The sequence below is a fragment of the Hylobates moloch genome, unplaced genomic scaffold, assembly GCF_009828535.3.
Source record: "Hylobates moloch isolate HMO894 unplaced genomic scaffold, HMol_V3 SCAFFOLD_2, whole genome shotgun sequence".
In the NCBI taxonomy this organism is placed as follows: domain Eukaryota; kingdom Metazoa; phylum Chordata; class Mammalia; order Primates; family Hylobatidae; genus Hylobates; species Hylobates moloch.
The window spans coordinates 127,012,206-127,039,151 of NW_026652277.1; the positions used below are offsets into that span (position 1 = coordinate 127,012,206).

Sequence of the window (26,946 nt, forward strand, 5' to 3'; positions counted from 1 at the left end):
AATTCTTTGTTGTGAGAGGCTCTCCTGTCCATTATAGGATATTTAGCAGCATCTCTGGCCTCTATCCAGATGCCAGCAGTACCTCCCACTAAGTCATGACAATCAGAAGTATCTCCAGACATGGCCAAATGTCCTCTGGGGGGCAAAATCACTCTCAGCTGAAAAACACTGGACTAGAGAGACAGGCATGGGCCAGATTGTATGGCCCTGTTAGGGAGTTTTGTTTTATTCTGTGGCCCATGGGAAGCCTCTTAGGGATAGAAAAGGGGGAAGGGGGGATGACACAATCAGAATTGCATTTGTAAAAGTTCCCCAGCCAGCAGTGAGTAAAATGGAGAGGAGGGAAAGCCCAGGCCAGAGGAGTCATGGATAGACCATTTAAGAGGCTAGGCCAGTTTAGAAGCTCCTAGACTAGTCCTCATGAAATATAATAGCTTGGACTAGGGTAGTGGGTAGTGGAGATGGGAAGAAGTGAAATGGGAGAATTCCCTGATTTCCCCTCATAGAATGTTCAACAGGGATGTGGCTCGCCTCTTCCATGGCCCTGCAGCTCAAACCCCAAGGAGGAGCATGCAGACAGGCAGGTGCAGAGGCCAGGGCAAGTGCTTTATGCTCTCAGCACCACTTAGTGTCTAGCGGTGGGTGCTTGCAACCCCAGTGTTACAAAGCCCTTTCAGCTTTGCTGTCTGCAGATGGCTTGAGTGCTAATCAGCTCAATGGACCCTCTGCCTTATCACAAGGGCAGAGGGCCAGTGTGACAGCCTTCTGTATCCTGAGCTCTTGCCCAGTGTCCCGGAAGAATCAGGTCACACGCGGGCTTGAAGGATGAATGCAAGGTTTTATTGAGTGGTGGAGGTGGCTCTCAGTGAGATGGATGGGGAGTTAGAGGTGGAGGGCTGGGGGAGATAATCTTCTGGAGTTCAGCTGTTTTTGGCAGAACTCCTCTGGACATTCAGAGGCCTCTTCCCTCCTTCTCTGTCATGCTGCTCTGCTGCTCTCTGCTGCTCTCCACCGCTCTCTGCCTCTCTCTGCTGCTCTGTTCCTCTGCTCCTCTCAACATTCAGATTCTTGCATGTGTGCCCACTAAGGTCTCAGGTTTATATGGGCACAGGATGGTGGGCCAGAGTGATCTTGGAAAATGCAACATTTGGGCACAAAAGCAGGAGTACCTGTTCTCACTTAGGTCTGAGGGCATAGGCCCAAGGGTGGAGCCCTCACCCTTCTCTACTCAGCACTTCCCTGCCCCACCTCCTATATCAGAAGTGGATGGATTTGAGAGACAGGAAGTAAAACTAACAGAACTTGGTGATAGATTGGACAAGTAGGGTGAGGCAGAAAAAGATGTCATGAATGATTCATGCTAGAGGAAGTGGATGGGTGGTGGTGCTATTTAGTAAAATCAGCTGGAGATAGCCTGGGTTTGCAGGGGAAGATTTAATGATTTGATCATTGTTAAAATTGAGGGGGCTTTGAGATGCCCAGGAGCAGTGGCCCAATAGGTAATTGGATATGCAGGTCTGGAGCTCTAGGGGGTCTGGATTGGAGGTATAAACTGGGGAGCAAATGGTCTAAAGGTGGTAATCTCAGCTATGAAAATGTCCTCCACCTCCTAGGGAAGGAACAGAGGAGGAAAAGAGGAGGTCCTAGGAGGCGGCTTGAGAGTGGCCATCATTTAATGACTTGGTAGAGAAAAATAAATACACTTCACAGTGTCGGACAGAATGACCAGAAACTAGGCAAAATCAGGGAAAACGTGGTGGAGTCCCAGATGCCCAGAGAAGAGAGTGAGTCAAGAATCAGGAAGCACTAAATTGTATCAGATGCTCCTGAGAGATTACATAAGATGATGAAAGAAAGTTTGTCGCATGTAGAGCAGTGGTCATTGTTGGTCTTAGCGAGGGTGGTTTGGGTGGCTTGGTGGAGCCAAGGGCCAGATGGGAATGGGTTGAAGAGTGGGAGGTGAAGAAATCGAGATGGAGATTGTAGATACCATCTTGGGAAATTGGACAGTGAGGGGGAGGAGAGCCACACAGTGGAACCTGGGGAAGGGTGTGAGAAAGTTTCACAATGAGAGGGACGTGTGCACATTTCAGAGTCAAGAGTCCAGCGGAGAGGAGTGGGATATCCACAAAGGAGCAGGGATGCTGCTGAGGTGGGAGGCAGCGGCCCTAGAGAAGGGGACAACACTGTCCTCCACTGTGCGGAGGAAGGAGGAGGGGACAGATGTGAGCCCTGGGGAGGCGGCAGAGAGTGGCGCACAGAGGAGCTCCTGCTGGGAGTAAGAGGAGACTATGCCTGGGAGGGAGGGAGTTCCAAGGCTTGAGGAGAGTGGAGAGATTGGAAATTGTGAAAATTATTATTAAAATAATGATTCTCAGGAAGCAGCAGATACTCAGTTTTCTAAGAAAAATAACATTATGATTGAAATACTTCTTACTTGTATTAGATTCCTAGGATTGTCAAAACAAAGTACCACAAACTGTGTGTCTCACAATGACAGAAATTTATTCTCTCACGGTTTGGAGCCACAAATCCAAAATCCAGTTGTCAGCAGGACCGTGCTTTCTCCGAAGATTCTAGAGGCAATACTTCCTCGCCTCTTTCAGCTCCTGGTAGTTGCTGGCAACCCTTGGCAATCCTTGGCATTCCTTGACTCACCCTAGTCTCTACCTTCGTCTTCAAATGGCCTTCTCCCCTACGTGTCTGTCTCCAAATTTCATAAGGATCACAGTCATTGAATTAGGGCCCACCCTAATGCAGTATGACTTCATCTTAACTTGATTACATCTGCAAAGACCCTATTTTCAAATAAGTTCTTATTCACAGGTTCCAGGTAGACATGAATTTTTGGGGACAGTATTCAACTTAGTACATTACTAAGCCATGAAACTGTGCTAACATATTTTAGAAGTACTTATAGAATTACAAGAAAAATAGTTTTAACCTAATGTTTAAGGATTCCAAGTGCCTCACACTCATAGAGTCACATACTCCTGGCAGCTAACGTAGTCTATAGTGTCTCCACAGTCCCCATGTTACAGATGAGGAAACGGAGCCTGGGGATAGCTGAATGACCTACCCAGGATGAGATCCTGGCAGAGCCAGAGCCTGAACCCAGGCATTCTGACTCCAGAGACTACTCTAGGCTCTATTTCCTACTTTTCTCCAGTTGCTATTGAATTTGTCAGAAAAACAAACTAATCAGCTAGTTATATACCTCAGGAACTACCTCTTCCTGCCAACATTCTTTGTTAATATGTTTTCTGCATACAGCTTTTTATACATTCAGAATATTTACAGCTTCATACTGGCAGCCCACTGTGTGGGAGCAGAAGCCTGCTGCTTGTCCATGTGGGATGGCAAAATATAGCTCTCCCTTTTCCAGTAACATCTGGGCTTGGCTTTCTTTCTCCAGGTCCACAGCGTCCAATTCATGGAGTTCTCGGAAGTGGAGAACCAGGATGACTACTACAGCACAGAAGCTGGCTGTATCCACACCCAGGACCAGCAAGGGGTGCGTGTCATGTATGAGGAAGCCTTGAGTGATCTCAAGGAACTAGAGGCAGAGTTGCTGCTTGTGGCTAGCCATTACATTGAGAAAGAAAGGGGTGAGAAGTCAGATTAAAAAAAAAAAAAATCAACTGCCCAAATAAACAAAAAACACTAAGGGCTCCTTTTTAATACTCTCCACCCCAAAATATAAAGACATATCCAATAGTATCTGAAAACTCAATAAGCATACACTTCCCCCACCCCTAAAATGCATTCAGTTTAGGAGAGAAACAGTTCTGTTTCCAGCTCAAGTCCCACTTCTGATAGAGATGGTGGCTACTCTTTCAGAGCCGGGTTGTAATTCTTGCTGTGGTTCAGACTCTGCTTGTTGACCAGGGGTATTTCTTTTCTTTTCTTTCTTTTTTTTTTTTTTTTTTGTTGTTGCAGCAAGACGTTTCCCTTTATAATGGCGAGTTTGATGATACACAGTTCTAGCGTAAGGCCTCAGTCACTGGGCCCCAGGAGGCAGAAAGGAGCAGGGCTGAGAGGGACGACACGCTCCAGGGCTCATGTCACACTGATATACGCGCCAGGAATGACCACCCATGTACTCCTAAAGTTCAACCCACCCACCAGTTCAGTCAAGAATTATGCTTTTAATTCTTCACGTTTGGCCACTGAAGATCAAATCCACCATGATGACAGGATTTCAGTACAACAGGCTCTTTTCCAGTCACGACAGACAGAGATGTCCAGGCTCTTGATAAGAAACAAAAGTTCCTTTGACTTCTCTTGCAAGGACCGAAGAGATAAATGTTTTCTTTGTGATCTGTTGAAATGTTTATATAGACTTAAAAAAACAACTAACAGTCATTCTGTGCTCTGGTTCCCTGGAAGGTTTCTCATGATCTCCCCTTCGATAGCTAGAGGGCTTGTGTGTCAGGGAAAAAAAGAATTAAGACACTTTAAGCAATAAAAATCCTAGTGCAACACTCAGAGGCAGATCGTGGGCTTGAGGGGGCCGGAGGGGTGGGAGGCAGGTGCTTCGATTGAGGAGCAGGGTGCTGCCTTTTGGGAAAGCCTAGTGGAGACAGAAGCAGGAGCAGGAAGCCCTGCCAGGGAAGGCCCAGTTTCTTCCTTGCTCTCCTGAGGTACAAGGGAGAGCATGGCCCCTGCATTTTCACTTCTCGGGGCCGAAGACCTGACCTCTGACACTCTACCCACTCTGATGACCTGCACGCTAAATTGGGTGGTCTCTGACTAAAACAGCCTTAAGCCAAAAATTGGGATTTTACTCCAGGGGCATTTCTGCATCACCCACTGGGTGCAGGGGATGTGGTGCAGGACCCTGAAGGAAGGAAAGTAAGCAAGTGAAACAAATGACTTTTCTAAGTGGTAGACCTTGAGGAAACTGCATTTAGCAGCAGAGACAGCCCTGGGCTCCTAACAGGAAACCACCAGGATGCAAGAACATCTGGCTAGGAAAATGCCAGACAAGCCCCAGAGGAAGAAATCGTTACTCAGGGTAATCAAGTAACCCATAACCTGTATTTTCTCTTCCTTTTGGCATTACTCAAATTGATCCAATTTTAGAAATGGATGAGGTAAGAATATTCTTTTGGGATACTATGACAGCATTGGAATTACATTTGCAAAGAGCTTAGAATTTCTAGACACATTGCAATATCTAAAGGGAAACATAATCAGGGTTTGTGGTATTTTGTAATATGTGTAGACTGTAATTAAAGATAATTCACATTCATATTGTTACAAAATGCTGCTCAAAGAAAGTTTGACAACTAACTTTTCAGATCCCAGACAGAATTAATTTGATGTAGGATTGAACTCTTTGTCCTGTCTTTGCCATTGGTATCTGAATCATAGGACGCAATGATGGCATCCAACATTCCAGGGTATTTAATTTCAGCTCTTAGCTTTTATCTTTACTGATTATCCTACATACCAATGCACCATTTGGTCCGTATTAATTTATAATAGCATGCAACTATTTCTAGCTGCTAATAATTTAATTGGACTGAGACACTTAGTAGTCGTTTAACCACATGGGCATCTTTCAATTGAGCTGGTAAATGTATAGTCATCTATTGTGAAATGATTTCCCAACTGTTGCTACGGAAGTTCTTGATCCTGTTTCTCCTGCTTAGTACCCGTTAGATATGTGATAATTATTGAACTCAAATTTCAGCACATGAAAGTATCTTATCTTTGAATATTTAATTCTGAAATACAATAGTTAAAAATTTAAAGCAATAATATGCCAGTAGTGAAAAGTAACGTTAACAAAGTTAAAAAAAATCAGCTGAATAATGAAAATTACCTTCACTGATTTAAGTTAGTAATTAACATAATTAAGGAATATCTTGGAAAGTTTCTGAAAATTTTCGACTTGGTTCACAATGATGGAAATAGCAAGTCAAACTGAGTTTGTTGTTAAACCCCCAGGGATTTGTTTTTAGAGACGGAGAAATGTATACTTTGCCTTTAAATTGTGGGTTTAAGGACATTTTAGCATAGATTTCTTGTTAACTAAATTTTCACTCTATTTCTAAGATTAGTCTTTAAAACTGAATTTTAAAAATAAAAACAAAAGTTCCTGTTGACTTAGAAGTCAACAACTATGAACTCAGGCTTTGTCCCAGGGACTGGTTCAGTATTTCTGTTTCTGAGATGGAGCTGATAATCCAAGGGGCACGTTTCTAATTGGAACAGCTTCCTTGGAAGGCCTGTCTCTAAACATTCTCACCCTCTTTTCTCCCAGGTCACAAAGTGGGCAGCCAGCCAAAGAGTGGCCAGGACTGGGGATGGGCCCATGCAGGTGTGGACAGATTTGCTGTGCTGTATGACACGTGGACTTGGGAAGCAGCTCTTCTGGAAAACAAGCACCAGGTATTCTTGCCTAGGAGACAAAATGTCTGCTAAAAAAAATTCTTACAAAATCCAGTCTTTTTCTGTTTTTTGTTTGTTTTTGTAAAACTCAGTTAGACTTTTAGAAAAGCTCTCAACGAAGAGAATAATTATTTTATTTAAATAATCTCAGCTAATTATAAGGATGTAGTATATTTTATTTTCTTTACTGAGGTTCATCACAAAAAACGAAATGTGAAAGATACTTCTTTATCTTACAGGTATTATTTGTTAGAGGGTTATATAATTCCTTCTTATAATATGTGTGCTTTTAGTGAGAATGAATGATGATTTCATTCATGCTCATTGTTCAGTTACAGGGACAATGCTCACTTTGCCAATTACAGACAAATTGACCTGATCATGGCCTTTAGAAGCGTATGCCACATGTGCGTAGGTGAAAGCAATTGGACAGGGTGCTGAGTGCAATGTTATGAGGGTGAGTTTAAAGCAATGAAACAGCAAGTTACTAAATCATCACTGTATCACGAATGGTTCGTATCCCAATAATGAATGAAACACTGCAGGTTTACTGTTCTTCATTTGTGCCCTTAGCATGGATTATCAGCCCTTCTAATAATCACCAATTGTTAGGCATTTACTTATCAAATGTGAAGTATTTACTCTGCCAGGGACTGTTCCAGGCATTCAGGGACATATAGATAACTAAGTGAAAATGATCTTTATCTTTAAGGAATTTATCATCTATAAAAGTTGATTCAATCTCCAAGCAAAAATTATAATCTAGTTACTAACAGCTTATAATTGAATACATTCATGAGTCATGGGGACTCTTCAGAGAGAGAGATTTGTCCTGGGGGAGGAGAGCACTGTCCGATGGAAGAAATGCTAGAAAGCCTTTCCAGAGGAATAGATATTTAATCTTGATACTAAAACATGAGTAAGATATTTTCTGGCAGGGAAGAAAAGATTCTTAAGCAGACGAAAGAGCATTAGAATGCCAGGGCAATGTAAATGGGAAGGACCAGCTTGGGAGATTTTATTTTGAGAAATAAAATCTTACCTTCTTGGAGGATGGTAGGAAGACTGTTATGGCTGGGATGTAAAGGCATGATGGGTGGCAACAAGCCACACATGTGTTTTGGGTGCAGCCTGTAAAAGACCTGCTAGTTATATTATTTTAGAGTTTATCTTACAAAGAAGAGCCATTAGTGAGTTTCCATAGAGAGAAATATGATCATAGCTGTGTTTTTAACAGCTATCTTGGGTGTAAGTGAGAGAATGGATTGGAATAGAGAGCCCCTGAGAAAAGAAGTGTGGTTATTGCAACAGTGACCTGAAAAATTAGGAGGGGACATACAATGACAATAGAAGAATAGAAAGGCAGAGGGGCGGTGAGAATAGGAAGGAGGAACAGACCTGAGAATACTTTGCAGAAGTGGAAATGGCAGGATTTGAAGACTGGATCTGGAAGTTGGGGTGAGAGAGTAAGAGTGGAATTAAAACAACTTCCTGAGGATTAGGGAGGAGGCTATTAACTGAAACTGAACCCAGGAGGAGGAAGCGTGTCTTTAGAGGGGAAAATAACGTAGGCCCTAGGACAACAAGGCATTTGAGGGGGTTTGCTGAAACTCAGGTGTGAATGTTTTGTGGGGAACTACAGGTTTGAAGCTCAGGAACAGGTATGAGCTGAGGTGTGAATGTGGAGGTTGAACCACAGTGATGAATCAAAACAACTGGGAGAAGCTAGAGATGTCTGAAATGCAGCCCTAAGTAATATACCTACTTTTTTTTTCTTTTTGAGATAGCATCTTGCTCTGTCACCTAGACTGGAGTGCAGTGGCACCATCTCAGCTCACTGCAACCTTTGCCTCCCAGGTTCAGGCGATTCTCATGCCTCAGCCTCCTGAGTAGCTGGGATTACAGGTGCCTGCCACCATGCCCGGCTAATGTTTTGTATTTTTAGTAGAGACAGGGTTTCACCATTTTGGCCAGGCTGGTCTCAAACTCCTGACCTCAAGTGATCCACCTGCCCTGGCCTCCCAAAATGCTGGGATTACAGGCATGAGCCACCGCAGCTGGACCCTGAGTAATATATCTACATTAAAGGGGCAGGTCATGAAACAAGAAGCAGTAAAACTAAATAGACCAGAGAAACAAGGAAGAAATAGTATTGTGAGAACCAACAGAAAAATGAGTTTTAATTAGGAGGGGATGGTTACTTGTGGAGTTCCGTGAAACGTCAAGAAAGGAACTCCTAAAAAACAAGCAGCTTGGTCAGGTGGTCATTGGCAGCATTGCAGGACTCTTTCAGGAGCATGGTAGGGGTGGAAACCAGGTTATAGTGCACTATGATGTGGTCAGAAGATGGGGAAACGGCAGTGTTTTCTTTGAATTATTTTTCTAGTAGAATAGATGCTTCACCATTTCGTCTGCTCTCTGGTTGTTCTGTTACTCCTAGAGATGTAGGTCACCCACCCTTTGGAAAACGATTGGCTGGGCTTAAATAGTGCAAGCCTTGGACTTTGAAAAAATGTTCCTCTTTTCAATGATAACGGGCCTCTACAACCTTTGTCTGGAGCCTTAATCTGCCCATTAGAACCTTAATCAACTGAGTGAGAGATTTAGATGCACAGTGTAGTAACTGGAATGGCTGTATGAAATATAAATAAGACAGGATCCTTAAACTCAACAAGTTTATCAGTCCAGGCATGAATTTTTTTTTTTTGAGATGGAGTCTCACTCTGTTGCCCAGGCTGGAGTTCAGTGGCACAATCTGGGCTCACTGCAAGCTCTGCCTCCCGGGCTCATGCCGTTCTCCTGCCTCAGCCTCCCAAGTAGCTGGGACTACAGGCGCGTGCCACCATGCCCGGCTAATTTTTTTTTTTTTTTTAGTAGAGACAAGATTTCACCATGTTAGCCAGGATGGTCTCAATGTCCTGACCTCGTGATCCGCCTGCCTCAGCCTCCCGAAGTGCTGGGATTACAGGTGTGAGCCATCACTCCCGGCCTAGGCATGAGTTTTAAACAGCAGCTCCCACCTTCTGTACTCTCTCTCCCTACCTTCCCTTTCAATGCCTCTGGGCCTCCTTTGGAGGCGCCCGGCAGGACTCAATGGCAATAGAAGAGGAGGAAGGCAGAGAAGACTGAAAAACAAACCAATTTCTCCACACTTCAGCCTAGGATTCATTCTGTGGTAAGGTGTCGGGATTGTCCACTAGTTCCTTCTATGGTAAATGAAACTATTTTGATTTAAAAACATTTGGTGAAAGTATCTCCCTCATTTCTATCCTGAGAATAAATTCCCTGTAGAAACTGAGCTATCAGTGCGAAAAGTTTAAAATATGGCCAAGTCAGAAATTTTGTCAAAAGAGCCTATTTTTAATGGATAAGCCAGATTTCTATCTAAAGTAGTTGATTTCTCCCGGTACTATTTCTACAGCCAAGTTTCCTCAGCTGTTTTTGATTGTTAACTATATTGGTATCACTAGGGTTAAGAATTGCTTGAACATATTGGGTTCTTTTAAATCCTTAAAATAACCATATTATGTATGAAGGCTCATAAAATTAGAGCTGGTAGAAACTTAGGTAGATCAAGGGATTCTTAGAAAAGTCAGTTATCAGCTGTACCAGCTCCTAAGTGACACTGTACCATCTGCTAAGTCTTTCTACGGCTACTGAAGGACACATGTACTGGATAAAAAGATCGTTCCTTAGAAAAGCCAAAATGAAAATTTCCCGTGCTAAGTTGGGTCTAGCAAAGATTTTCTGTTTTGCACTTTCATTTGACCTAAAATACTATTTTAGAAGTTTTTTAAATCCCAGAAATAAAAAATGTGAAGTAAAAAGAATATAAACACAGTAAGGTTTGAGATTATTTATTTTGTCTGTTTTCCCATTTTCTCCAATATTTTGTGCTTACCATCAGCGTGCACCACATATTATCCTGCCTGAGAGTTGGCCCTTGACACACACAGGTGACATTTGACAGACTGGGAAGACTTCTTTGACAAATACCAGCCCAGAGTTGAAATGGAAATGGGCCAGTTAGCAAACAGATAATAAATAGAACCCATGAGGCAGAAAGATCTTGGCCCCATCCCTGTTGGGAAAGAATTCATAATAAAATTATGCAATGGTCTGAGAGCCTCTCGAGGTTGAGCACAAAGCTTGAAGAAGCTTCATCTATTTAAAAAGAGAGCCACGGTTTCTTTCCCCATAGCTAAGTTTACCAGATAAAATAGTGCAATACTTGGGACATACTTATACTAAAAAAGTATTTATTTTTTTGAAATTCAAATTTGACTAAATATTCTATATTTTTACTTGCTAAATCTGACAGCCCTATCAGCAACAATAAAATGGCAATTTAGCATGGGCCTTTGCAATCTGGTATCATCAGGTTGGAATCACCATCCAGAACCCTTCCCTCCACCCCCAACTCCCCACAAACTCCCCCTGCTAAATAACTAAACAATTGGACTCTGTGCAAAAACAGGTCAAGGAAGTATAAATACGATAAACCAGCCTCTGGGATTGCCCTGGCCCAGCTAAAAAAGGTTCAAGTGAGTCCAGAATGAGTTAGGGAAGTAATTGTTTCTTTCCTAATCTTCACCTGGGGCTACTGAGGGACACCCTTCTTACCCCCATCCAGTCATTCTTCCTTCATTTCTGTGTTGTCTTCTGCTATGTAATAATTGAGTGTTATTATAGAGCAGAGGTTGGTGGATGGAACAAGGTAACTGAGATCACTCAGCTGGCATTATTTTCCCTGGGGCTCATTTAAAGGCAAGGATGGTCTCCACCTTCCCTCACTTTGCACTCTTGATGTGTGAGTTTCTAACTTGTGGCGCATCTCTGTGACCTGAGCTTTTAGTTTCCTTTGGTGTTTTCCTTTTCATACTAAGGTTGATCCAAGGTCCCTTATACCCAAAGGATATCCTACAAAACCAGGTGCTAAATAAAGTGCTTCAGGCTCTTCCTCCTTGAGCCTTAGCATTGGGTCTCCATAATAAAGTATCTCTTAATAAAGCAGTATTTGATTCCTAGTGTGCCATTCATTCTCAAGGGCTTAACTCTTTTGTGTAGAGGAGGAAAACTTTTTCCTCTGCCTTCTTAGATTGAGTGCCTGGGCCCTGAAAATGAAACTGACAAAAGATAGATTAACAGGAGAAGGGATTTATTATGTACTGTACACATCAGAGCTACTTATCTTGCCCTAGGGTACCAGTTGGGAATTCCAACCCCGTGATCTCTGAAGAGCTTTTTCCGATTAGCATCACGACTAATCACACACAAATAGAATTTACACACAGAACAGAAATTCCTTAAGCTCACAGACAAATGTAAAAGCAAAATCAAGAGGCGTCTCTTTCTGAATTCTCACACTAAGAACCCTCTCCAGCAGTTAGTGTCTGGAAGCTTTTCTGGGTTTTTAGAAAAGACTTGTGAACTCCACTAAAACAGATGCTCCACTGGGGTTTTGGACACTTGATGTCTTGGAGAGTTCTGTTTATAAGGCCCAACCTAGAGGAGTTCAGTCTGGGATAAATCACTCTGTATATAGGAAGCATTTACTCTCAGCCTTCCAGTCTACCACCCCTATCATTTTTGTGTAGGTGAAGTGTGAACAAACTATTAAAGAGGAGGAGTCAGAAGCGGGGCTGAGACTGTAGAAGTCAGGCGACCACCTACCTAGCTTTGGTGACGGAATAAAATGGAAGAAGGAGAATGAGTCCTTGGAGAAAGGTGTTGGAGATAAATACATTTAAGTGTCTTAATGTGTTGTCTCATTGGAGCTAATAATTATTATATATGATAATTACATAACCCCCTTTTTATTTGTGGAGACCAGAGGAAGAGGGGATGGAAGCAGGAACTCAAACTCAAGTCTAGTTCTTCTGGCTCCAAAGCATGTGTTCTTTCCCTTTCCTTCTCTAACTCTGTCTGTAGGTTTACTAGCTGCACTGCATTGTATTGCTACTGCATCTGCCCACAGTTCAATGGGGCCTCCCGTCGCTTTCCTGGGCCCCACGGCTGCCTCTGCTGATCCCTGACTACCAACCTTATTTGCAGCTTCTTGACAGCTACTTTGAAGCCTACCAGCACACGTTGGACCATGAGGAGAGGTTTGCCTTAGCACAACTGATGATGGACATCGTGCACCGGCGCCCGAGGTTTGATCTCAGCCACCCCTATTTCATTAAGGCCTACCGAGAGGAATGCACCTGCCTGAGGCTTCACCTGCAGTTAGTGAGGGGCATCCTCAACCAGCAGGTGAGTGCAGTTTGGTTTTAAAATACTACAAGCAAGAAGAGGATGGAAAACACAGGCCAGAAATGAAAATAGTGTTTTCCTTCCATTGCAGATCTGGAATCTGTGTTTTCTAGGCCAGCATGTACAGCAGACTTATTTGTAAGCTCATTTGCATTGTTGAAATCCCAGTATAACTATGGTCTTAAAGAGAGATTTCCGCCCCTAGAGTTAATAGTCCACAAGGAATTGATGACCTTAGTTTTCATTAGATTGCAAAGTTTATTTGTAGTGAAAGAAGAACTAATGATATATCTTTTTGACATTAATATATACAATTGTGTTTATTTTTTAAAAAGTGTGATTATTTTTAGGACACTGAAAGAAACCATCATATTGTATGTCCTCCAGGGAAACGCTAATGGCTTGAAGCAAACAAGAGACAAAGGATTGTTGCCACCTGGTTGAAATTTTTTCCGTGTAGTCAATTATTTAACAGAAAGATTTCTCTTTTGCTTCTTAAAATTGTCTGCTTTGCTTCCCTTGGCTGTCTGGCTCAGACTGAGAAACCAGCCCATTGCAAAAGAGTCTTCAAAACAATGTCAGGGTGAAAATTAGTCAAATGATGAAGAGACACAAAGGGACGAAATCCTTCTCATGTCAAGGCTTATAACTCATGGCCGTGGGAAAGTTTAACTTTTCTAATTTTAATATTTATGCTACATTTTTAGATAGAATGTCAGTGGGAGTATGTCCAGAGGCTTTGGCGAGAGGATCATCTGGACAATAGCAATACATTTGGACTTCCCCTTAACATAGTTTGCAAACAACTTATTTCCATCAACAATAGCTGGTAAGTTGATGTTGTCTTTAGACATTTTACACGTGATCTTCTAGATTAATTAAGGATAGAGTGTTAAATCTCAGTACTACTCTATAAAGCACTTCTCAAGTGCTTGGGGGAGATGAAAGAAGTAGGTACAAAGGCCACGAAGGAGGGATTCCCTTGTATATTGAATATCTGTTTGTTTTGTGAATAATAAAGAATAGGAGGCTAGAATTTAAGCATATGCCACTGGGTACAGAATCATTATTCTCTTGAAAAGGCCTGGGGAAAAAGCAGTTACTCTTGAGATGCTGTCAGGATTCAACCAGATGCACTACACGAGCCTACACATATAAAACTTGGATGTACTTAAAAGCTTCTTAAAAAGGAATTTCTTTAAGTGTCACTAAAGAGGTTTCTGCAGATTTGCCTTGGAGGGTCACAGCAGAGTTAAATTTAAGGAACAGAGTTAAATTTCCTGTGACCACTCAGAGAGGGTACACACTTTGTCACCCCCTAGATAGGCAGCATAACCATCTCCCTCATTCCCTTTTAACCTTTGAGGGTAGAGGAAACTGGGAAGCAGGTAACAAGCCCCAGGTTGATCTGCGTGGCTCTAGATCATAATCTCTCAATTGCCTCCAAATGGGTGGAGAAATTATCTACTTCCTTTCAATATCCAACAAATATTTGTTTAGCACACAGATGTGAACAACACAGGCATGGTTCTATGTTCCTGTGAGGTGTACAGTCCAGCAGTAAAGGCAGACTTTATGTAAGAAATTGCCATAATGGGTTATGGTATTATCTTGGGAACAGACAGGGCATCATGGGAGCAAATAGCCGAGATTCTCATTTTTTGAGAAAGAGCCCCGGGCTCAAAACTCTGCATTTTCCCCATAGACCTTCCACAGGACTGATTTCTTCTCTGTAATAAACTTGAGACGCCAGCTGTGTGTGTGCAGCTTGCTATGGCAAACATTTACTGTTCAGGAAATGGTTTTGGCAGAACAGGCTAGGGTTATATGGATACTAAAACCTGCCAGAATAGTCTCAAAAGCAAGTATTATTTGCTTGGTGAGATTCCTTTCCAGACTTTAGGCTGTTTTTTTGTTTTGTTTTGTTTTTGGTTTTTTTAAAGATTCAGGACTAAGAAAGACACCATTTGCATCAATGTAAAGGGAGTTACAATATTCTTCAGTTCTGTGTAAGTATAGAAGGACCCTCGACTTGTGCTGAACCCTTTATATCTAAAGAAATAACCCACAGATGAGCTTTTTTTTTTTTTTTTTTTGCTTCTGGCCCCATCCATTTATGAAATATAACACCCTTACAGTCAATTTGAATGATTCCAGCAGTTATGTACAGAATTTAAAAATTGTCTTTGTCCATTAACATTCTGGGAAAGAAGGGATAAAGATTCAGATGAAAAATAGAAACTAATAACCATGGAAATTATTTGTTTTTTATGTAGTCACTTTTGAGCTATTTTGTTATATATTTGAGTAAATATTGATTTTTGACAGTTTTGCTGTATAGTCTTTTTTTTTTTTTGAGACGGAGTCTCTGTCGCCCAGGCTGGAGTGCAGTAGTGCAATCTCGGCTCACTGCAAGCTCCGCCTCCCGGGTTCACGCCATTCTCCTACCTCAGCCCCCTGAGTAGCTGGGACTATAGGTGCCTGCCATCACGCCCGGCTAATTTTTTTTGTACTTTTAGTAGAGACGGGGTTTCACCGTGTTAGCCAGGATGGTCTCGATTTCCTGACCTCATAATCTGCCTGCCTCAGCCTCCCAAAGTGCTGGGATTACAGGTGTGAGCCACTGTGCCCGGCCTGTATAGTCTTATTCTTATTGGGCTTCTAGAATATACATCTATGTCTTTCCGTTTTTAAAGGTTCACATTAAAGCAAAGAACATGTCATGCAACCCTGTAGGTTCTCATACTCTGAGGTCCCTCTGAGCTCTCAGTTTTTCATAATGCACTGGACATATAGGAGCTGTTTTATTGGTCTTTAAAAATATAGAATTCAAATATCTTTGGAAACAGATTAAGTTTGTTGTGTAAAATTGTCATTTGTTGTTCTTTTCTTCAAGCCCAGCTTCAAAAAATGTTTATCTGCTGGAGTTCCACCCTTCCCTCAGCCTGGCAGCACTTATCCCCAAAGCCCTAGAGCGTCTCTTCCAAGAGGCCTGCCGTGCCTGCAGACCCACATCAGCCAGTGGCCTTGCCTCCCTGGAGCGACATGTCCTGCAGCTGGCCCTGGACCTGTGGCTCACCCCAGCCATGCCTGAGGCCTGGTACAGTACACAGCTCCAGAAAGATGTAAGTTCTTTTTGAAGGGGGCGGTTGGGTCCTTGGCAAGGAGAATGTTTTTTTCCAGATGTTACTATTTAGCTTTGTTTTTCTGTTTGGCTCTATTCCCCCATTATTTGGCTAGAGACAGAGCTCAGTCATAGGCCTCACCAACATTTTTATGTCAGATTTTGGGAGATTGGGTCAAAGTTTCTCATTTATAAACATATTGCTACGATTAAAATTTTAAAGGTGATATACATGGGTATGTGGGAAATGTTTTCTGGTTTATTATTTATATTTTAACAAATACATTTTAATTAAAAATGATATATTTTCTTTCCGCTAAGACACTTCCTAAATGTGTTCTTTTTGTCAAGATCTGGTAGAAGACAGAAAGCATTGAGTAAGGAGTCAGGGATCTGAATTCAAGTTCAGTCCTGCCATTAACTTGCTGTGTGACTCTGAGCATGTATCTTAGCCTCTCTGACCTCACTTTCCTTTTTTTGTAAAATTATGTTTGTGTACTTGGTAGGGGAGGTAGGTGGAGGTGAGCTTGATGATCTCTGAAGCCCCTTTCAGCTCTACTACTCCATGGTTAAAATTGTGAGTTAATGATTTATATGGTGTTTCTAGTTGGATTTTAATCATTTTCTTTTTCTGTTAAGGCTGTCAAGGTTACCCCTGGGTTTCCAATTTGACCTCATTCTGTGTGCGTACTTGCCGTATGACAAAGAAACTTTCATGGGCCCCCCACTGCCAAAACTGTCTGCTCCATAGGTCTGCCTTGGCCTCCTATCCCGTCCTGCCTAAAGTAAAAATTGACTTTATTTTACAGTGATCAAAATAATATAAAATCACAGAGAATTCTAGCAAAAGCAGAAAGAACAAAATGGAATGTAAACATCACCAATCAAATGCATTCATATCATTATTTTTCTGAATTTAAGTATTGTTAATATGTGTGTTGTACATAGCTATAATCATAGTTTTTGTCCATTGTTATTTCCTCCTCTTCTCAGTTAACATTATACTACATATTTTTCCATAACACCAACTAGTCTTTAGACTTACCTTTATGACCACATAATTCCCATATCTGATGAATAAAAACTTCTCTAATCATTTCTCTGTTGATGGACATTCAAGTGGTTTCCAATTTTTCATTTATGAAAAATGCTGTAAGATATATCTTTTTACTTAAAGATTTTTCCATATTTTGAATTGATGCCTTTTGATAGGTTCTTGGAAGCAGAATTATTAAAATAAAATTTAAATATTTGGATACATATTGGCAGATTGCTTTCCAAAGAGTTGTGCCAATTTGTAATGGCACTCATATATTCTGAGTACCAGTTCTGCTATACTGTGTAGTATTAGGCAAAAGTATATGATGTATGTGCAAATATACACATATACATAAAAAGTGGTATTATGCTGTTAATTTGCATTTTCTTCTATTTATTGAACTTAAATAGTCTTTCAAATGTTTTGTTGCTAATTATATTTTTTGTGAATTTTGTTCTTTCCCTTTATTTATTTATCTGTTGGAATCCTAACATTAGTCCTATCTACTTACATGAGCTTCCCTTAAATAAGAACTTTAACCTTCTTTTTGTCTATAATTTTCTACAAATATTTCCCCATTCATTCCCCCACCACCTTTTTTTTTCTTTTGAGGTAGTGTCTCACTCTGTTGCCCAGGATGTAGTGCAGTGGCACAATCACAGCTCACTGCAACCTCAGTCTCCCCAGCTCAAGCTATTCTCCTACCTCAGCCTCCTGAGTAGCTGGGACTCTAGGTGCACACTATCATGCCCAGCTAAATTTTTGCATTTTTGGTAGAGACGAGGTTTCACCATGTTGTCCAGGCTGGTCTCCAACTCCCGGGCTCAAGCGATTCCCCCACCTTGGCCTCCCAAATTGCTAGGATTATAGGCACGAGTCACTGTGCCCAGCCTCTCCATTTTTTTTAACATAAACTTATTTTCATATAGTCAAATCTATTAATCATTTTCTTTCATGTTGCTTCAGATCCCTCACGACAAAGGGGAATTGTGATACCTGTGACGCCTATTTCATGGGGATCTTGTGAAAATAAAAATGAGTTAATATATGTAAAAATACTTCAAAATTTTGAAACTATAATTAGAGAGGTTTATTTTTAAAAAATTGTTGGCCGGGCATGCTGGCTCACGCCTGTAATCACAGCACTTTGGGAGGCCAAGGCGGGTAGATTACAAGGTCATGAGATTGAGACCATCCTGGCTAACATAGTGAAAACCCACCTCTACTAAAAATACAAAAAATTAGCCGGACATGGTGGCACATGCCTGTAGTCCCAGCTACTCAGGAGGCTGAGGCAGGAGAATCGCTTGAACCCGGGAGGCAGAGGTTGCAGTGAGCCAAGATCGCGCCACTGACCCCAGCCTGGGCGACAGAGCAAGACTCCATCTTAAAAAAAAAAAAATTGTTATTGGCCACCAAAATACTTTTAAGAATCAAAGACGTCTATTTCTATTTAGCTTGTGTTTGGCATAGACAAAATATCCCCACAGTGAATATCTAGGGATTTATTTAGACTCATAACATTTATAATAATGATAACGGCAGATACTTTTGCATATGTTAACCCATTTAATCCTCTCAAGAGCCCTATTAGGAAGTTAGTATCTATTTGCATACAGTAAGGACTATTATTATCCTTATCATCACTTTATAGATGAGAAAATTGAGAGACAGCAAAATTGAGTACATTACCAAAATCTCACAGCTTCTAAGTGGCAAAGTTAGGACTTGAGCCTAGGAAATCTGCATCCAGAGTTTGTGCCACTGACAGACAGTGTATTTTTTTAATGTGAAAATTCTTCTTCTATGTTTTAAAGGATATTTTGTTTTCTTCCAGCTGTTTTCAGCTAAAGTTATGGGAGATCCCTTTCTCGTGGGGGAGATATGCCTGCTGGCATTCAAGTCTGTAGCAGACGAAGGACAGAAACAAGGCCAAGACTCTCATGTGCTGCTCTTGGAGATGTTTTCCAGACTTCTGGAACTCTTGACCCTCTGCCACCGGCTGATAGAAATGAGCCTGGAGAGTGCACACTTAGCTCGGTCAGTGGGGGTCAGAGAACCCAGATGGAATATAAGGTTTGCAGCAAAACATGGGGGGAAACAGGCCATGAGACTCCCCGCCTACAAGCCTGCCCCCTCTCTGCTCCCAGAGCAGCCGGAGTTTTCTAAATGGCTAACATGATCACCTTGCTCCCTTGTTCCTTCTCTCTTCCGAGCCTTCCCAAATGCCTCTCTGATCACTCAACCAGGCTAAGCCCTTCTACTGGCACCTGGGTTTCCCCTCCATTCAGCACATTTGCTTTTAATTCATTGCTTATTATTGGTTTATTGACTTTCCTGCTAGCATAAGCTCCCTAAATGCAAAAGCCCTATCCACATTCTTTACCGTGACATACCATCACCTGGTATAGGGCCTGAGCCACACCAGGCACTCAGGGAATATTGGCTGAATTTGCTCCTGAATGTAATGAAATTGAATAGAAAGAGCCTAGAGATGGGAGAGAGATGAGTCAGTGAGAGCATCCAGGTCAGACAGAGGTATGGCGGGCTCGATGCATAGGAGAGAGAAATTAGCGAGTTACGTTTTAGGTATGAGGGTGAGATGATGGTAGGACATCAAGTGGACATGTCCTACAAGCAGGAATAATATGGAACTAAAGGGTTTGTTGTAAACATGTATGAGTGCTGTTATGTTCTGGTCCCCACAAAAGGCCCTGTAGACATAGAGAGTCCAGTTACCCACCACCAACCAGTATCAAGGGCCCGCTGTGGCCAGGGTCTTTACTGGGGATTTTATGTGTATTATTTCATTTAATTCTCAGAATATCCTTATGAGGTAGGTTACAAACATTTTATGAGCAAGGAAATAGAGGCTCAGAAAAGTTAATTTGCCTAAGAGCATATAACTAGAAAGTGTGAAGGCAAAATTTAAATTGTCGGTCAAGATATTAACATCGTTCTGTAATTTATAATCCTTGGTGGCAGGAAGCTCATAATGTAAAAATTACCCATGATACATGGTAACAATGATATTCTACTGATATGTACAAAATACTAGAGGAGTACAGAAAAGAGAGTATTTCATTCTTCCTAAGTGGTCAGGGAAAGCTTCATAGAAGAGGGGCTGCTATGGATTGAATTATGTCCCTCCAAAATTCATATGTTCAAGGCCTAATCCCCAGTACCTCTGAATGTGGCCTTATTTGAAGATAGGTCTTTACAGAGGTAATTGAGTTAAACAGAAGTTATTAGAGTGGGTCTTAATCCAATTTGACTGGTGTCCTTATAAGAAGAGGAAATTCGGACACAGATACACACAGAGGGAGACCATGTGAAGGCACAGGGAGAAGATGGTCATCGACGAGCCAAGGAGAGAGACCAGGACCAGATCCTTCCCTCACGGCCCTCAGGAGGAACCAGTCCTGTTGACACCTTGATTTCAGACTTCTATCCTCTAGAACTGTGAGACAATAAATTTCTGTTGTTTTATATTTTGTGTGTTTCTAGGGTACTTTGTTACAGCAGCCCTAGCAAACTAATATAGGTGCCAAAAACTCAGCCTTCATGTGCCAACTTCTCAAGATGGAGAAATGCATTAGAAGTGGGATGTTGGGGGACATGCACCATGGCTCATGCCTGGAATCACAGTACTTTGGGAAGCCAGGATGGGAGGATCACCTGAGGCCGGGCGTTTGAGACCAGCATGGGCAACACAGCAAGACCTCATTTCTACAAAAATTTTTTAAAAATTAGTTGGGCCTGGTGATGCGTGCCTGTTCCAGACACTTGGGAAGCTGAGGTGGGAGGATTGCTTGAGCCCAGGAGTTTGAGACTGCAGTGAGCTATGACTGCACCACTGCACCCCAGCCTGGGCAATAAAGCAAGACTCCTATCTCTAAAAATAAAAGACAAAGGAGGAGGAGGAAATAGGAAGAAGAAGAAGGAGGAGGAAAGGAGGAGGAGGAGGAGGAAGAGGAAGAAGAATAAGGAAGAAGAAGAAAAGAAGCAGAAGGAAAAGAAGAAGGAGGAGAAGAGGAAGAAGAAGAAGAGGAGGAGAGGAGGAGAAGGAAGAGAGTGTTAAGGAAGGAGGAAAGAATTGTAAACACATAAGGCTGAGATTCCAGAGGAACATCTAACTGGACCCATGCTGCGATAGACTTGAGACTGGAGCTCAGAGTTAAGTCAGGACACAGACAAGGGTCACAGATGGTTACATGAAGGAGTAGTCTTAGGGTGTGGAGCTGAACAGACTCCCCCACAAATCCCCAAGGAGGGGATGTGGTGGATGAGAAGAGAACCAGGTTTGGAACCTCAGGAAACACCAACATTTGAAGATAAGCAAGAGGAGAAGTCAGTGAAGATGAGAGAGAGTGGTCATGAGGCAGGAACATGGAGAAAGATGATCCTCGAGGAGGGGACAGTGAGGCCAACTGTGATGAGTTCTGAGAGAAGATGGTGAATGTTGCGTTTCAGCAACATTGGTGACTTCATGAGGTCTCTGGGGATGGAAGTCAGCTTGTGGAAAATGAGAGTTGAGTAAACATCCAAGCACATCTCCTACTTGACCTGCTTTCTACTATCTGTAACTATCACAGCAAGTGCAGAGCAGAAGACCTCTGTGACTCACTCACTTCACACAGACCTGGGCTTTTGTTGGACTTTACTTTGGTTCTTGTTCAGGTGTCTTGGTTTTCTTATCACTCGCTTTCTTTTTACGAGAAAACACTAACATATGTCCTTGGCTCTTTTTTTTGTTTTAGGCTCTATAAAGAATTGGCATGGGAGATGGGTTTTGAAGAGTTCCATATGTATCTGAGGCCTGTTCACTTTGAATTTGCATCACACAGGGACAGGGCAGACCAGCCACCTCCTGTCTTTATAACCTCTCTGCTGGAGGACAGTGGTCGGGTAGACAGGTGAGCCTTGAGAGGGTTGAGGTAAAAATAATGTAATGGCTGAGTGAACAACCAGTGAAAAATAATTTTTGTCACCATTCGACATGCAAGAACAATCACATTTCTAAGTTCTCACTTATATTCTATCTGCCATGATGCCAGTTTTTTTTCTTCTTTCTTTTTTTAATAAGAGGGAAAAAGTAAGATCTCATTTAAGAGGGACAATTTCATTTAAAAACACCAAGTAACTGAGAAATGAAAGAACCAGGTTGTCCGAGAACTCAGTGGGATGAAATCACAGGCTCAGCCGCTTCCCAGGTAGAATATGTTGCTTCCGGGTAGAAAAGGGAGTCAGCATGGGTCTAATGGGGTGAGAGCCATGGCTCAGAAGTCCAGGTCTCATCTCTCACTTTCCTTCAGACCAGGAAGATGTCACTTAAGTTTTCAGAGCAGCTGTTTCCTTGAAAGGATAACACGAAGTACAAATATAACGTGCAGGCAATATCTCAGGCAGCCTCCTTTGTTGGCTAGTGACAGAAGCCAATGCAAACCGGTGAAACTTCTCTCTCATGCCCCATAGGTTCAACCCATTGCTTGAAAGAAAATACCCTTACTAGTAATAGATGTTGAGTCTACTCAGTCAGGGGAAGGAATCTTTCTTTTGTCCTCACACAATTAACCTTTGATGTGTGGGGAGGAGAAACTTCTGTCTCCCTCTTTTTTCCTTCTCTGCTATCTGCTTTTCCCCATAGGGTCCCACCTCTATCCCTGGAGATTCCTGGTACTGGCTCCATGCCAAGGAAGGAAGAAGGTGACTCCAAGGAGGCAACTGGCACCTTTGTTTTGCTAATGCAGATCCCTGCTCAAAATAGAGCTCTGAGTGTTAATATCCTAAATGACTCCATAGAGCAGGGGTGGAATGAGGGGGTTAGGATGATAGAATACAATATCCCAGGATTTCTCAATTTTAGCACTAGTAAACTTTGGGGCTGAATAAATCTTTGTTGTGGGGCACTGTCCTGTGTATCTTAGGTTGATTAGCAACATTTCTGACTTCTACCCACTAGATACCAGTAGTATCCCAGTACCCCACCCCACACACACTGTTCTATAATCAAAGATGTCCCCAGACATTGTCAAATATCTCCTGGGAGCAAAACCTCCCCTTGCTCTCTCCTGTCACACTAGCTAAGCCAAAAACAGAATTTACTGTAAGGATACAGAGATGTTCACAGAAGCCAAGGCAGGAAGTAGGAAGTATGATCAGGCCTTAGGTGACCATGCTGGGTCTCCAATTGGCGAAAAAAAAAAAAAAAAAACCCATCTGGAGCCAAGCTATTTTCTGGTTCTTCAAGGGCCTCCTTGGTTGGTGTTTTATATTGCTGTGAAAATAGGGCATCACATTTTTGTTCAGTCAGAATCCACCAATCAGCACAAACTGCCCAAATGCCCTGTGGTCTGGCCGATGCTCTGTGGTCTGTGATTGGTCCTCCAGGTGATGACCTAGAGATGCTGCAAGATAAGGGAGCCTTCTGCATTACCAGGGGAAGGCTTATGCAACCAAAGAACTTGTGTATTGAATTCGTATTTATTTTATGTATGTTAATTCCTTAAAGTTGCCACTTTGGAGTGCCATTATAACAACAATATATATAGTGGTCACTTAGTGTCTGTGGGGGATCAGTTCTAAAATCATCTCGGTTACCAAAATCCAAGGATGCACAAGTTCCTTATATAAAATGGCATAGTATTTGCATATAACCTATGCACTCCTGCCCTTATGCTTTAAGTCATCTTTGGATTACTTATAATTATACTTAATACAATTTAAATGCTATGTAGTCATTATACTACATTGTTTTTATTTGTATTAGTTTTATTTTTGTATTGTTACTTTTTATTATTTTATGTTTTCAAATATTTTTTATCTGCAATCAGTTGAATCCATGGATGCAGAACCCATAGATATGGAAGGCCAACTGGATCAAATATGAGTATAGTGACTTACATTTTAAAAAGCACATTCATGCATATTATCCCTGTTAATATTTGCCATAACCCTGTGAGATAGGTGATACCCCCTTTACAGATGAAGAAAGAAAGATTGATAGATATTAAGTTACTTGACAAAGTTTCATAGTTACGGACAAAGTGCCAAGTCTCAAGGTGGAAAAATGGCTGCAAAGAATATTTAGATAGCTGTTGGACCCATAGGAAAGAGAGAGAATTGGACAACATTTAGGGGGTGCTCAAAGGAGTGAGTCAGTGAGGGATCCTAAACAAGTGTGGTCAAGAAGGTGAGAAGAGCCAGGTGTGGTGCATGTCTGTAGTCCCAGCTATTCAGTAGGCTGAGGTGGGACAATTGCTTGAGCTCAGGGGTTCAAAGCTGCAGTGAGCTATAATTGCACCACTGCCATTCAGCCTGAGTGACAGAGTAAGATTCTGACTCCAAAAAAAAAAAAAAAGTCACTTGGTACACCTTTGATACCCAGTTAACTATATATATACTTCAAATAAATAAAAACATTTTGCTTAAAAAAAAAAAGAAGGTAAGAGGAAAAACGGGAGACAGTAGTGTAATGGTAATCAAGAGAAAATAACTTCCAACACTATGGGGTAGTCACCATAATCAAACTACAGAAAGATCAAGTCCCAAAAGGACAGAAAAGATCCCAGAGGCCTTATAACTTTCAGTGGAAATATCAAGTCTTGTATAAAAGTTGCATTTCCTATTATTATTGACATTTCTGATCTGATCACGACATCCTGTTCCATCATAATGGTGTCTCTTGATTAGTTGCATATTACATCAAAACAATTTCATATTTTTTGTTGCAGATATTCTCCTACTGCTCTTGTCTTAGCCATCTCTGAGGTGGATGATAACCAAATTGGCAAATTTAGTTTTTACACAAAGGAAGCCATTCTTAAGGTAAACAATTTATTTTTTAAAAGCAAATGAAAGTAAAATAAAGCAATTTGCTCACATATTTCTTTAAGAAGACATAATACTTTATATAAATTTAGCTTCCATATATAAGAAAAGCTTCCAATTTCATAAATAATAATAATGGTTGTTTTAGTCCATTTTCTTTTGCTGTAACAAAATACCTGAGACTGGGTAATTTATAAAGAAAAGAAGTTTATTTGGTCCATGACTCTGGAGGCTGGGAAGTCCAAGGACATGGTGGCAGCTTCTGGCAAGGGCTTTTGCACTGCATCATAACGTGGCAGAAAAGCAGAAGGGCAAGCAATTATATGCAAAAGAGACTGCAAGAGCAAGCCAAGCTTGCTTTTATAACATCCTGCTCTCTGGAGAAAGAAATCCACTCCCACGATTGTGACATTAATCCATTCATGAGGGCTCTAATCTCATGACCCAATCACCTCCCAACACATGAACTTTTGGGGGACACATTCAAACCATAGTGATGGCCTTGCCTTATTTGATGTGCACATTAGCCTGGTTTGAACCATAGAGACTGCAACACCACTTATAATAACTTCTGTTAGATACTAAAAAAGAAGTTAACATGTAGTGAACAATCTTTGCATAAGGTTTTAAAAATATACATTTGTTATTGGAGCTTTTATCTGGTCTTTCTAAACCTGGTGCTATTTTTTATCTGCTACTTGGATTTCTTTGCTTCTATGTGTGTATTTTTAAAACATTAATCTAATCTTGGCTTACAGGAGCCTGCCACTGAGCACATGTTTGCTAGTTCATCAGAGCCTATTCATCTTTTCCTGACCATTGGGGAAATCTCATGGTGTCCAGCTATAGAGCAAATCAAGCCTGGAGGCTGCCTTCTTGGAATGAAATGCTGCTTAGGGAGAGAGCAGATTCAGTCTTATGGCTGAGTAGCAAGCATCCCAGCTCATTTGGGAGTTTGATTCATATATTTACACGTTGAATAAGTGGTGGTCTCAACCCTCAACTCACTTCTTTATGCAAGAAATTCCTAATATTTTTCATATTTTCTTCCTTTAGCTCTTGTTGCATTCAGGAGTGGAAAATATGCAGGTGACTCTTGCATGCCAAGCTGCTCAGAAAAATGCTTTGATGGCGGCTGTCCACCAGGTGTACTTCTATCACACCCCTCAAGGGAGCTGTCCTGCTAATGTCAAGGTCAGCCTGCATGACAGAGAAGGCAGAGGCATATCATCACTCCCACCAGCTAATGTCAGGCTGCCCCTTTCTTCCTTCCTTTTTTCCCTTCTCCCTTTCTCCCTTTTTTTCTCCCCTGCCCCTTACTTTCTCTTTCCTATCTCTTTATCTTCCTTACTTTCCATTTTTCTTCCTTTCCTTGTTTCCTGTTTGTGAATCAATGTATGACTAAATCCTTACTGGATTTCTTAATTTTTAGTGATACTTTTTTCTGTATTTCTTATTTTTTGGTTATTGAGACAATTCATGTGATATAAAACATACCACAGGCCGAGCCTGGTGGCTCACACCTGTAATCACAGCACTTTGGGAGGCGGAGGTGGGTGGATCACAAGGTCAGGAGATCAACACCATCCTGGCCAATATGATGAAACCCCATCTCTACTAAAATACAAAAAATTAGCCGGGCGTGGTGGCATGTGCCTATAGTCCCAGCTACTCGGGAGGCTGAGGCAGGGGAATTGCTTGAACCCAGAAGGCAGAGGTTGCAGTGAGCTGAGAATGCACCACTGCACTCCAGCCTGGCAACAGAGTGAGACTCCTTCTCAAAACAAACAAACAAACAAACAAACACCACATTATAGTATATAATTCAGTTGTTTTTAGTATATTCACAAGATTGTGCAGCCATCATCACTATCTACTTCTAAAACATTTTTATCACTCACTCTCAAAAGAATCGTACCCATTAGCAGTTACTTACTTTTTCTCCCTCCCCTCAGTCCCTAGCAACCACTAATCTACTTTCTGTTTCTATAGATTTGCTTATTCTGGACATCGTATATAAATGGAATCATACAACAGGTGATCTTTGGTGTCTGCCTTTTTTTCCTTAGCATAATATTCTCAAAATTTAACTGTGCTATAACATGTATCAGTGCTTCATTTCTTCATTGCTAAATAATAGTTTATTATATGGATATACCACATTTGTTTCTACTTTTTGGCATTAGGAATAATGCCACTATGAACACTTATGTATAGGGTTTTGTTTTGTTTTGTTTTGTTTTGTCTTGTTTGAGACGGAGTCTCGCTCTGTCGCCCAGGCTGGAGTGCAATGGTGCAA

At 41.6% G+C, this 26,946-nt stretch overlaps 1 protein-coding gene across 1 annotated transcript; it reads left to right on the forward strand.

Moving 5' to 3' along the window:
• The first annotated feature begins 716 nt into the window (after positions 1 to 716).
• Positions 717 to 26,036, forward strand: LOC116475711 (uncharacterized). The gene is given in 10 exon segments (XM_032165260.1): positions 717 to 836; positions 3,416 to 3,608; positions 6,272 to 6,399; positions 12,454 to 12,654; positions 13,362 to 13,483; positions 15,551 to 15,779; positions 18,655 to 18,857; positions 21,578 to 21,733; positions 24,551 to 24,644; positions 25,704 to 26,036. Coding segments are annotated over 10 exon segments (1,779 nt in total).
• The last annotated feature ends 910 nt before the right edge of the window (positions 26,037 to 26,946 follow it).